This window comes from Palaemon carinicauda, chromosome 39 (genome assembly GCF_036898095.1).
Source record: "Palaemon carinicauda isolate YSFRI2023 chromosome 39, ASM3689809v2, whole genome shotgun sequence".
NCBI classification, from domain to species: Eukaryota; Metazoa; Arthropoda; class Malacostraca; order Decapoda; family Palaemonidae; genus Palaemon; species Palaemon carinicauda.
In genome coordinates, this window is record NC_090763.1 from 10,832,894 (window position 1) to 10,847,097 (window position 14,204).

The 14,204-nt window shown below is 39.7% G+C and overlaps 1 protein-coding gene across 1 annotated transcript; it reads right to left on the minus strand.

Moving 5' to 3' along the window:
• Positions 1 to 8,718: 8,718 nt before the first annotated feature.
• On the minus strand, positions 8,719 to 13,900 carry SmE (Small ribonucleoprotein particle protein SmE). The gene is made up of 3 exons (XM_068362529.1): positions 13,719 to 13,900; positions 9,409 to 9,577; positions 8,719 to 8,862 (listed from the first exon to the last, which is right to left on the minus strand). The coding sequence occupies exons 1-3, from the start codon at positions 13,767 to 13,769 to the stop codon at positions 8,792 to 8,794; spliced, it is 291 nt and encodes a 96-aa protein (XP_068218630.1). The 5' UTR covers positions 13,770 to 13,900; the 3' UTR covers positions 8,719 to 8,791.
• Positions 13,901 to 14,204: the final 304 nt, after the last annotated feature.

Consider the following 14,204-nt stretch of genomic DNA (forward strand, 5'->3'; position numbering starts at 1 on the left):
ATTTCCACTCGTAGAGTCTACCAGTCTAAGTGGGAGGTCTTCCGAAGCTGGTGTAGAGCCAATTCAATATCCTCTACCAATACCTCTGTGATCCAAATAGCTGACTTCCTTCTTCATCTTAGGAATGAGAGATCCCTTTCAACACCTACGATTAAAGGATATAGGAGCATGTTGGCCTCAGTTCTCCGCCACAGGGGTTTGGACCTGTCTTCCAACAAGGACCTTCAAGACATTCTCAAGTCTTTTGAGACGTCTAAAGAACGTCGTCTTTCCACTCCAGGCTGGAATCTAGACGTAGTCTTAAGGTTCCTTATGACATCTAGGTTCGAACCTCTCCAGTCAGCTTCCTTCAAGGATCTTACCCTCAAGACTGCTTTTCTCGTTTGCCTTGCAACAGCTAAGAGAGTCAGTGAGGTTCATGCCTTCAGCAAGAACATTGGTTTCACAACCGAATCTGCAACATGTTCTTTTCAGCTTGGATTCGTAGCAAAGAACGAGCTTCCTTCACGTCCTTGGCCTAGATCGTTCGAAATACCTAGCCTCTCCAACATGGTAGGTAACGAACTAGAGAGAGTTCTTTGCCCTGTCAGAGCTCTCAAATATTATCTGAAGAGGTCTAAACCTATTCGAGGACAATCAGAAGCCTTATGGTGTGCCATCAAGAAACCCTCGAGACCCATGTCCAAGAATGGGCTTTCGTACTATATAAGGCTTCTGATCAGAGAAGCACATTCTCACTTAAAGGAGGAAGACCTTGCATTGCTGAAGGTAAGGACCCACGAAGTAAGAGCTGTAGCTACTTCGTTGGCCTTTAATAAAAACCGTTCTCTGCAGAGCATAATGGATGCAACCTATTGGAGGAGCAAGTCAGTGTTTGCATCATTTTATCTGAAAGATGTCCAGTCTCTTTACGAGAACTGCTACACCCTGGGACCATTCGTAGCAGCGAGTGCAGTAGTAGGTGAGGGCTCAGCCACTACATTCCCTTAATCCCATAACCTTTTTTAACCTTTCTCTTGAATACTTTTATTGTTGTTTTTTATGGTTGTTACGGTAGGCTAAGAAGCCTTCCGCATCCTTGGATTTGGCGGGTGGTCTATTCATTCTTGAGAAGCGCCTGGGTTAAAGGTTTGGTAGAGGTCCTTTAGTAGGGGTTGCAACCCCGTGTACTTTGGCACCTTTGGGTTGATTCAGCCTCCAAGAGGAACGCTGCGCTCAGTAAGGAAGACGAACTTTAAATAAAAAGGCAGAGTAACGGTTCTATTCGACTTCCTTACCAGGTACTTATTATTTCATTGTTATTTGAGATAACTGTTATATGAAATATGGGATACTTAGCTATCCTTTAATCATGTACACTGGTTTTCACCCACCTCCCTGGGTGTGAATCAGCTACATGATTATCGGGTAAGTTTAATATTGAAAAATGTTATTTTTATTAATAAAATAAACTTTTGAATATACTTACCCGATAATCATGATTTAATCGACCCTCCCTTTCCTCCCCAGAGAGAACCAGTGGACCGAGGAATAATTGAGGAGGTGTCAACAACAAATGATTGAGTACCTGGCCACAGGTGGCGCTGGTAAGTACACCCCCTTCTAGTATTGTGATAGCTGGCGTATCCCTCCATAGAATTCTGTCGGGCAACGGAGTTGACAGCTACATGATTATCGGGTAAGTATATTCAAAAATTTATTTTATTAATAAAAATAACATTTTTTATCTCCCAAAAGTTGCCCTTGGCAACTGATGTCTGCTAATATATTCCTCTTGTTCGGAATATACCTGGCTGACTACGCTACAGCGTAAAATGTTTTCACACCGCCAAGATGTGCATCTGCTTGTCAGCCAGCAAAGTGGAAGCAAAACTGTACCCCCGCCTTGTGACCTAGGGTAGGAGTGGTGTTATCGTTCATCAGCACTACTGAGTGCCTTTACTAATGTTCTTCGACTGGCTCCAGGGCTAGAGCACTGTTTGCATTTCATAGATCAAGTGCAGATGCTTCTCTTCTGACCACATTCTTGAGGCAATCGGGTAGTTTAGGTGTCCATCTCAGCCCGCCTTTCATGTATCGGAAAACAGTTGTTTATCCGGAGGTTGGGAAGTTGAGTGGGACTCCCCTGGCTAGCTTTTCCTCATTCAGCCACCAGGAAAGATGGTCCCGAGCCCCCTGCCCCAGATTGGAACAGGAAGTTTAGGGGGATCCTTGTAGGGTGACCAGTGATCCTTCAGCACCACTATGAAGGTGCCTGTGACGAAAGAGGAACAAGAAGACTGAACAACCAGGTCCGAACTGCGAGTTTTGTCTTGGACAGAAATGGTCACGCTACCTCTTTGTGCAGGCTGAAGTACTCTCTCGCTGCTGCAATGTCTATCAGCATATGAATAGGAAAACTACACTCTTTTTCCAAAAGAAGAAATCCAGGTAGTGTTTTGTGCAATACATCACCTTTAATACTGTCAGAATTTTGTGAACAAACCAATCTTTGATACTCTTTTTCTTTGTAGAAGCGTCACAATGCAAGCCTTGTCTTTGCTATGTGACAACACCACAGGTCCAAATTGTACCAAAAAACTTGCTCTAGAGGCTAATATGGTTTGACTGAAGTGGCCTCTTTAAAGGAAACAAATTAGGTTGCAGGATATATAAAAAAAAAAAACTTCTTTCATGGCATTTTCGCGATTAGCTCCACCTTTGCAGAAGTATACAGTACAGTATAATCAAAGGAATAACAATGGAATGAGATAGGAAGTTTGGCATCAAGGAAACTAGAGGTCAGACAAAGCTAGTTTCCAATAAATTCTTCCCCTTCAGACACCAAATACCATCTTAAAAATTGGCATAAATAACAAGAGCAGCTGCTAGCCCTTCAGCAACATCAAGCCTATTTTCTGTACAAGCAACATTTTGTCAACTTAAGGTAAGTTGCCGTCTACGTATTTAATTGCTCAACTTCCTAGACTAATATACAGTATCTTGAATTAACCCTGAAGTAAAGGAACAGCAACTTTGATTTTCTTTAAGAATGTGTTGTCAATTTGTGCATTTCTTTAAATGTTTACCATTTCAATTGCTGTTGTCGAAATCTTTTTATAGAGATTGAAAAAACCTGTAATGAATTTGAAATTGTAACCTCTACTTGGGTATGAGATTTGACTTCTCCCAATTTATTAGAATCCTCAGATCATGACAAAATGTGAATTTTTATCTTGATCCTGTACCACCTGCCTCACCGAGGCCAGGATTAGCAAATCGTTTGAATATATAAACAGATGTATCCCGTGAAAATGGGCCGAAGTCGCTACCAGGGTGAACACCTGAGTGAAACCCTGAGGAGTAATACTCCTTATTGTAGAGAGAGAAGCAAAGTTACTTCTAAAAAAAAGGATTGTTGAATTGTAGACCATTGTGGAGAGGGCAATGACCAGTCTCCATCCCCAGTTGACTTCTCCATCAGGATAAGTAGGAGACTTATTTTGAACAACTTCGAGTGAGTTCTTTATCAACATGCCTTCCACCTGTCCAGAAGACCAGGGCTTTTTATGATACTGGAGGATGAGTTATGGGGCGAAAGCCAATGGTCCAGAATAGGTAGTGAGTAACCATCCCAAAGGACAGTAGCTACCGAAGGCTTGGATCCATTTCACTGACAGATTGACCAGTGGCCAGACAGGCATAATCTTACTTTTGGCAGCAGGAGAGGGGAGAATGCCGGCATCAGTTTCACTCTCCCTTCCCTCCTGAAGTGACCAAATTAGGTGTTTTAAAAGGACCGTACATGCACAGGCTTCTTTTGGGTGGAAGAGGATGCAGGGAATCCTGATCAGGGTTTAGGGACCTTCCTTGCTTCTGATCTCGTAGACATGGCCAGGACCCTTGAAGGAGAATGCACATTAGATCAGGGAATACTACCAAGTTCTCTACTGCCACGTACAAGCGTCTCCTCGAAAGGAGACGTGACCCCCCCCCCCCCCCGACATGGTGGTTAGCACAGCAACAGGAGGACGTTTCTAACCTGTGTTGGAGTGCAGCTATTGCTAAGAGGAACTCCATACACACCAAAATCTGAAAAGCTCACCTACATAAAAATCTAAGACCTTGCACCTGCCACACATGCCCTAGGGACTGATCCAAGTAGAAAATATTCAACAACAGGTGCCTACTAGAAGTTCAGTGTGGGTCTGTACCTACCCTCATCTCAGAGGACAATTTTCTTGTGTCACATCTGTAATCAATGGAAATATCAGTGAACATTTACTTACTAGGAAGTAAAAGAAAACATTAAAGCCCTTGGAGAGGTCAACACTTCGTGTGACTGAATATCAGTGAAGTAGTATCTAACAAGTGGACGAGTTACTTGCCCACGTGCAGAACCTAGAAACTACCTCATTAACAAATTTAACAATTGGGCTAGCACTAAAGATATTCCGTTTGAAAGGACGAAAGGTTTGCATAAATGTAGGAACAAACTGTCTGTTAGAACGGATTTTCAGGTAGTTTACTTCCATCCGTCATTCATCTGATTCCTTACGTCAGGTGTTTTGTGCTATGGACTGAAATTAATTTGAATTACTGCCGTATAACCCAGCTGTGGCAGCATGTGATACCATCCAGCATCCAAGTTCAAATGGGTGAACCCTTCATTTGCACTCAACAACTGGGGCTGATTATGTGCAAGTTTGAGGCCATAATAATGGATTGGAGGCAGGTGGGTCCCTCTACCCCTTAAGATGGTAGTGCTGTCGGAGTACCTACATCAGTGCTCTAGACGCATTACTACATACATACATATACCAAGGCACTTCCCCCAATTTTGGGGGGTAGCCGACATCAACAAATGAAACAAAAACAAAAAGGGGACCTCTACTCTCTACGTTCCTCCAGCCTAACAAGGGACTCAACCGAGTTAAGCTGGTACTGCTAGGGTGCCACAGCCCACCCTCCCACATTATCCACCACAGATGAAGCTTCATTATGCTGAATCCCCTACTGCTGCTACCTCCTCCGCGGTCATCTAAGGCATCGGAGGCAGCAGCAGGGCCTACCAGAACTGCGTCACAATCGCTCGCCATTCATTCCTATTTCTAGCACGCTCTCTTGCCTCTCTCACATCTATCCTTCTATCACCCAGAGCTTCCTTCACTCCATCCATCCACCCAAACCTTGGCCTTCCTCTTGTACTTCTCCCATGAACTCTTGCATTCATCACCTTCTTTAGCAGACAGACATTTTCCATTCTCTCAACATGGCCAAACCACCTCAACACATTCATATCCACTCTAGCTGCTAACTCATTTCTTACACCCGTTCTCACTCTCACCACTTCGTTCCTAACCCTATCTACTCGAGATACACCAGCCATACTCCTTAGACACTTCATCTCAAACACATTCAATTTCTGTCTCTCCGTCACTTTCATTCCCCACAACTCCGATCCATACTTCTCAGTTGGTACAATCACTTTCTCATATAGAACTCTCTCTACATTCATGCCCAACCCTCTATTTTTCACTACTCCCTTAACTGCCCCCCACACATTGCAACCTTCATTCACTCTCTGACGTACATCTGCTTCCACTCCACCATTTGCTGCAACAACAGACCCCAAGTACTTAAACTGATCCACCTCCTCAAGTAACTCTCCATTCAACATGACATTCAACCTTGCACCACCTTCCCTTCTCGTACATCTCATAACCTTACTCTTACCCACATTAACTCTCAACTTCCTTCTCTCACACACACTTCCAAATTCTGTCACTAATCGGCCAAGCTTCTCTTCTGTGTCTGCAACCAGTACAGTATCATCCGCAAACAACTGATTTACCTCCCATTCATGGTCATTCTCGTCTACCAGTTTTAATCCTCGTCCAAGCACTCGAGCATTCACCTCTCTCACCACTCCATCAACATACAAGTTAAACAACCACGGTGACATCACACATCCCTGTCTCAGCCCCTCTCTCACCGGAAACCAATCACTCACTTCATTTCCTATCCTAACACATGCTTTACTACCTTTGAAGAAACTTTTCACTGCTTGCAACAACCTTCCACCATCTCCATATAACCTCATCACATTCCACATTGCTTCCCTATCAACTCTATCATACGCTTTCTCCAGATCCATAAACGCAACATACACCTCCTTACCTTTTGCTAAATATTTCTCGCATATCTGCCTTACTGTAAAAATCTGATTCATACAACCCCTACCTCTTCTAAAACCACCCTGTATTTCTAAGATTTCATTCTGTTTTATCCTTAATCCTATTAATCATTACTCTACCATACACTTTTCCAACTACGCTTAACAAACTAATACCTCTTGAATTACAACACTCATGCACATCTCCCTTACCCTTATATAGTGGTACAATACATGGGCAAATGCAATCTACTGGTACCATTGACAGCACAAAACACATATTAAACAATCACACCCCCTTCCTTCAACATCTCAGCTCTCACACCATCCATACCAGATGCTTTTCCTACTCTCGTTTCATCTAGTGCTCTCCTCACTTCATCTATTGTAATCTCTCTCTTTCTCATCTCCCATCACTGGCACCTCAACACCTGCAACAGCAATTATATCTGCCTCCCTATCATCCTCAACATTCAGTAAACTTTCAAAATATTCCGCCCATCTTTTCCTTGCCTCCTCTCCTTTTAACCACCTTCCATTTCCATCTTTCACTGTCTCTTCAATTCTTGAGCCAGTCTTCCTTACTCTCTTCACTTCTTTCCAAAACTACTTCTTATTCTCTTCATATGAATGACCTAATCCCTGACCCCACCTCAGGTCAGCTGCCCTCTTTGCCTCACGTACCTTGCGCTTTACTTCCACATTTTTCTCTCTATATTTTTCATACTTCTCTATACAGTACTATTACTCTGCAGCCATTCTTCAAAAGCCCTCTTTTTCTCTTCCACTTTTACCTTCTCCTTCATTCCACCATTCACTGCCCTTCCTCATGCTGCCTCCAACAACCGTCTTACCATACACATCACTTGCAATCCCAACAAAATTTTCTTTTACTAACTTCCACTCCTCTTAAATTGCCAGTTTCTCTTACTTTCACTTCGTCATATGTCATTTTCAACCTTTCCTGACATTTACTTTTTACCCCCGATTTTATTAGCTCTTCAACCCTCACTAGCTCCCTTTTACATCCACCTACTGTACTCTATTCCCCCACTCTTTTGCTACAACTAATTTTCCTTCCACCAAAAAATGATCAGACATACCGTTAGTCATACCCCTAAACATGTGCACGTCTTTCAATCTTCCAAACATTCTTTTAGTTATCAACACATAATCCATTAATGCCCTGTCTACTACTCTTCCATTTGCCACTCTTACCCATTTATACTTATTTTTAACTTTCTTTTCGAAAAAGCTATTACTTATCACCATCTCTTGCTCAACACATATCTACCAGTCTCTCACCACTCTCATTTTCACCTGGTACGCCATACTTCCCAATGACACCTTCTACCTCTCCAGCGCCCACTCTAGCATTCAAGTCACCCATGACAACTACATAATTCCTTCTACACACCTAGTTAATTCATTCCAGAACTCATTCCGCTCTTCTTCACTTTTCTCACTACCTGGCCCATACGCACTTTCAAACACCCAGCATTCCCTACCCAACCTAACCCTTACCCACATTAACCTAGATGATATCTCCTTGCATTCCACTACTTTACCTGTCATCCATTCACTCAGCAATAAAGCCACACCTTCTCTCGCTCTTCCCCTTTCAATCCCAGACATTTCACCAAACATCACTTCACCCTTTCCTTTTATCTTCGTCTCACACAAGGCCAATAAATCCATCCTTCTATTCCTAAACATACTTCCAATTTCACATATTTTACTCTCTATCGTACTACATCCACGCACATTCAAACACCCCAAAACTAGAGTGCGGGGAGCAGTCACTCTCCCCCAAGCTCCATCTCTTTGTCGATGTCTCACAGGATGTAGATACAGGAGAGGGGGTTCCGAGCCCCCTCGTCCCGCATTACTAGCCTTTTTTAATAGGGATAGTACCTAGAGCAGTGCACTATAGGCACGACTAGTCTTTTTATGAATGGACTCGCATGCAATCCATTATTATTCCTAATTGAAAGAGCAAAATGTTTGTGTTTATGAAGGAACAAATTTATTTACTATTACACAAGGGAACAAATTAATTTACTATTAATGTTTTCTGATTAAATGGAAATAACCATTTAATTGCACCACAAAATAATGTAACAAACTCAGTTGTAGAAAAAGTTTTGTAGGACTTTCAGATAGTTGGAACATTGTGAAGTGGACATTGATCATAGTTATTAAAATGATGTAACCTCAAACTGTGTTATAAGAAATTAATAAAAAAAAGTGTTTTGATAATTTAGAGGTTATCAAGATAAGTGTGAAAGCTAAAGGAAAGTAATATTAAGAGTAGATATATCAAGTTATATTTAAGAACCTATAAGACAAGAACGATAAAGAAAACCAAAAATTTAAAAGTGCAAGAGGCAGAACTCTGCAATTTCACCTTCAATTAAATTATATCATCATTGTGTATAGTCGAGGACAAAAAAAGGAGCCTAAATGCCTCTATTAAATGGGTAAACAATACTAATATTACTGTACAATTGACACCGTACTGCTAGAGAAAATGAACATTTTGAAGGTAAGCAAAGACGCTCGCAAAATTTTCCGATCACATTTATTAACAAAATTCAAATAAAGCTTCCTTATATAATAATGACTTAGAAATTAAATTTACATGTTACTTCCATCAGGTTGTGTATTCTGGATCAATGTTATGTTGTCACCTTTGAGAAGAATCCGACCTGTAATGAGAAAAATAACCAAGATTATTAATCACATTAATTACAAATTTACAAAACATACCGATCACCAAATATTTAAATTGATGCAGGTTTCATAATATAGTAAGACGGACCACAAACTAATGTATTCACAAGAGTACAGTAAATAACATTAAAACCTCAAATCACAGACTAATCCAGTATATACCTGCCAAAGCAGTTTACTTTTTCATGTATTTTTATTTTTCTAATTATGAAAGTGGGGTCATATTCAACATAATACAGACGCATCAAAAATTATAATTGCAAAAAAGTAAAGTTATCGTAAATCTAAAGTAAAGAAATCTCATGACATAACAACAATTGATTAATATGTATGGAAAAACAACTTCATGCATTATTGATTGTAAAATTATTCTTGATAAAAAGCCTTGATTACCCATAAGAAGAATATGTCAACTACTATACAGTATTTTATAACCAACTTGTACTCGAGAACATTGTTTTAACAATCCTGCCAAGCATACTGTACTATACTCAGTACAGGGAATTATACAAGACACTCACCAATAGTCTTTCTTGTTCCTTTCTTTATGTGTACTTCCTCAGCAGCATCTAACATGACATTCATGTATTCGTCAAATCCAATAATATGTCCCTCTATGCGAAGGTTTTGGTTCTCATACAGCCATATCTGAACACGAGCTCTGGATTGAAGGTACCTGAAGATCAAGTTCTGGGATTTTTTGGTTAAGGAAATGTCAAATTTTGTAACATCACAATATTCATAAGGTGGCAAATTAATTTGGGCTAAGCAAAATAGGTACCTACGGAAAAAACATAAGGAGATTACTTAGCTGAACTGCCAACACAAAGATCAATTTCATCATAGAAACTATTTCACAAGCTTCCAATTTAAATGAATCAAAGGTATAGGGTTCCTATATCTTACATTATGTCTACAATAAAAAAGGGATTAAGAAAGCCTTAAAGTTCCTATATCTTGCACCAAATCTATAAGGTTCCGACCGGAACAATTAATATAGTCACTAATGTAAAAACTTGACTAATGTCGCAGTTTAGTTAACTTTATAGGGTCTAAAACATATATTTTCAATAAATTACATTATTTCCCTCCTCACTAGGCAACTATCCCTACTAAAGCCCTAGGGACTTGTTGCATTCTACTCTTTCCAACTAGGATTGCAGTTTAGCTAGTTAATATATTTCAGATTATGTATTCACTTCCAGGGTGTATTTGTATATAAAAAGATATATAATATCCAAAAGTAGAGAAAAATTCCTAAAACTACGCCTATCGCAGGCAAACCGTAAATCATCATTATTAACTAGCTAAGCTACACCCAGTTTGGAAAAGCAGGGTGCTATAAGCCCGATGGCTCCAACAGGGAAAGATAACCTGGTTAGGAAAATCAACAAATAAATAAAAAAACTACTTGAAGTAATGAATGCCTAGAAATCTCTCAAGAACAGTAACATTAAATTAATATCTCAAAAAACCCCGAATCTTCAAAGAAACAAAAAGAAAAGAAATGATAAAATGATGTACCTAACATGGTAAAGAGGTTATGGCACCAAAAGCCAAAGACAAATAATCCAAAATGTGCTCCATGATAAAAGCGTCACTCCTTACGGAGTGTTGGATTTACCTTTCAACTTACGCACCTACACAAGATATTTGACTTTGGTTTTACATTTCTACAACCCAAAGTATTATTTCCGATAGGATGTAAATAAGATAGTTAATCAATCCTGTTATATCTGGAGTAGCCTACTACAAATGTCCTTGCACTTTAAATATAATAAATAGAATGTGTCCTATCTTGACACAACCAGCAAACCTGACTTACAACATACCTGTACTTAGGGTTCTACATGAAATAAATGCATTTTGATAAACAAAAATTAGCACAGACCTTATGTGGATAAACATTACTAGTTAGTGCACAATACTGTAGTCATAATGAAGAAAATAAGTATTCCTTGATGGAAATAATTGGGGGAAAACCATATCTTAAAAATGTAGTTTAAAAAATCCCAGCTATGACTAAAAAATCTTATAGTAGGGAATCAAACACAAGAATACCATCTAACCTAACCTACGACTCGTGTCCTTGCCTTCCGGAGGAACATAGATAATATTGTAAACCACTTTATCCTTAGCAAACCCTAAGACTTGTCTAAAAAAATATTTGCTTCCCAAATGGCTTAACACCTGGCAAGGTAACACCAAATCATATTTCATAAATTGTAAAACTAGCTTCCTAACATTGTGATTACATACAAAGATGAAGTAATTTGGCCGCGACTTCAGCGACCAATGCATTACAATGACATATTCCCTATCTAACATGCTACAACAGTATTGAATGCAATTGTACAGGTGTCCCTACCAACTTAACCGGGAGGTAAGAATGTATGTGGATGGGACGGCAGTAATAGTGAAAAATGGAAGTTTCGTAACCTGGGATGACACAGGCTCTATCTTAAATGGTTGTTAATGAGACTGTGCAGCAAAACAGGAAATGTTCTAACAAACTACAACCTTAAAATTACTTTAAGAATAGAGTTTTAGGATAAATAAGACATTAGAAATATAAGCGTAATGTGTATACACGGAATAGAATGGTTATTTCGGGTGGGCTGGTTGACGCTGGCTTAATCCTCCTAAGTATAGTAACTAGACGGTGCCTAACCTAACCTTTGGTTATATACATAACAAATGAAGTGTTCGGCATAATTGCTGGACATGTCCTAACGAAATACAATCTTAACAAGGGGGTAGAATGAAGACTGTTGGGATTAGTGAAAATATAATTCAGAACATCATTGAATTTTCAATCTTGTGACACCAGCTAATAGGCAAACGGAGCGGCGACCAACAGGGGTTTTTTTTTTCCAAGATCGAGTATCTTAGCCGCGGCTTCAGTGACCGATGCATTTTAGACATGTTCCCTACCTATCATTTCATGATAATTACAGCAGTATCAAATGCAAATGTGCAGGACGTGTCTAAACTAACTACAAACTTACCTAGAGGTAGGAATGTATATGGATTGGACAGCATTATTTGTGAAAACGAACGCTTCATAACCTGGGACGACACGGATTTTATCAATCAGGAAATTAGGAAACTAAACAGGAGCTATCCGTGACTGGTGTGCGGACCGGGCTGAACTTGGAAAATATTGCCATGGTAAAGGTTAATCATACTATATATATATAAAAAAATGACTTCATATAATCGTGTATCAGACAATAGCATCAATGACCCTTAAAGTCAGGATGCCAGAAAAGTTTAAATCATTCATATCAGACCACTATAATAAAGAACATTTCTCCCAAAGAAAAAAAAATTTCAAGTAATAAAAAAAGATATTGCCTGTCCCAACAAACTACATTCTACCTTCCTATTAGGGCAAATGATTGCTTCTACAAAAGCCTATTCAAGCTATCACAAGTTGACAGTACAACAGTGACCCACTGAAATTTTTTTTAAGGATAACCATGTTGAGGTTCTACGATTAACTATTCAATGGCATTTTAGCAATAAAAGGTCTAGGAGCGTTTGTAGGGTGACGGCCAGATCCCGTAGAAAACGGGAATATTCTGAACTGTGGCCGTCGTTCTAAAAACGATTTTGGCGGGGGAAGCTAACTTAAAAAACCCACCTAACCTATGCTAAAAGCCGTATCCTTACCCAGGGGGGCACGGAGCCCCCCTTACACAACATATTTAAGATCCGTAGACCATTTCCAAACTTTTTTATTCTATACAAGATAAGTCGGAACGATAATAAGCAAATTAGGACGCTTGGCCGTAGCGCTACAAACTACCCAAGGTCTATATCATACATAAAAGATCATAAAATTTAAATAGGCCTTGATAATATTACGGTACAGTCCCACCCAGCTTCAATTACCGCTTCCCAGTACATTAGAGCATGATTTTTTCCTTTTCCGCGAGCGAATGGCGGAGCAAAAGCCGTTACACTTTAGAATAGGTCAAAACTTAGCTTATTCAGTTGGCTACATGCCAGACCATAGAGAGAACTGAAACACACCACCCCATGCCAGACCTACTCTAGTGTAGCCAGGTTGGGCTTTGAAGCCAAACAAATAAGTCCCTATTGTAAAATCACATTATTGACGAGTCCGGTTAGACGTACTTACATAAATAATAACTAAAACTTGCGTTAGTGTATAACAAACCAAAATAAGACAAAACGTGTTCACTGAATCACACTGGCCTGGTCTAGGGTGTAGCCTTGTCTTGGCTTTGGAGCCTTTAACAAACCCGTCCTAACTGAAAACAATAGCTCCATGAAGACTAATTACACCTGTAAACAAAACATTATATTAATATTTGGTATTTAGACAAAACGTGTCCCCTGAATATCATTGGCCCCCAGACCTAGTCTATGGTATAGCCTTGCTTAGGGTCTGGAGCCTTTAACAAATCGGTCCCTAATCAAAACATTAGATTCACGAAGACAAATTACACCTGTAAATAAAGCAATCAATTATAATTCATTATTTAATTTATAACAAACAAAAAGCGTAAACAAAACCTGTCTACTAAATCACTCTAACCCCAGACCTGTTCTATGCTATAGCCTTAATATGGCTTTGGAGCCTTAATAAATCGGTCCTACCTGAAAGTAAATAGCATCACGAAGTCTACTAACACCTGTAAACAAAACAATTAATTAAAAGTCATTTAATTTATAAACAATTCATAACCGTAAACAAAACGTGTCCACACACACACACCGAGTGGATCAAGCCACCACAACACCCAATGGCTTCCCGCGCTTATCAACACGGTTAAATAAGAGCTTCCTGATAAAAGGATACGATGGGCAACACCATCACCTTCTGCACCTTGGACTTCTGGGCGTAAGACATCTTGGAATGGGTTATAGGCGAGGATACACTTCCCTCAGAATCAAAATGAACAGTGGGTTTCCGTTTCTTGGACCCGCTAGACGAACGTTGCAACAATGCGGAGGACAACAAGGATACTCGACTCTGATTGGTCCGTTTTTGGTAAGTTCAGAACGAAACTCGGTTCTGATTGGCTGGAGGGGCAAGCGGGCAGACTTGCACTAGAAGGTGATTGGTTAAGCGTAGCACGCCGGTAATATGTGACTTACGCCTTGCGTAAATTTGTGATAGCAGAGAGATATTTTTAATATATCTTAATAAATAAGAGAAAATAATGTATCATATTTGCCAGATGTGAAAAAAATAGAAAAGAAAAATTAAATACATAGATTAATTGAGATGATTAAGGTGGTTCCTAACCCTGAATAGGAGAATTTGACTTACGCCCTGCGTAAA

Coding starts and splice junctions, on each gene's coding strand:
- SmE (XM_068362529.1), bottom strand. CDS start 13,769: ATGTCTTACGCCCAGAAGTCCAAGGTGCAGAAGGTGATGGTGTTGCCC. Junction 9,578..13,718: donor AGGTGATGGTGTTGCCCATC/GTATCCTTTTAT, acceptor AAAAAATCCCAG/AACTTGATCTTCAGGTACCT. Junction 8,863..9,408: donor AGGAACAAGAAAGACTATTG/GTGAGTGTCTTG, acceptor TTCTCATTACAG/GTCGGATTCTTCTCAAAGGT.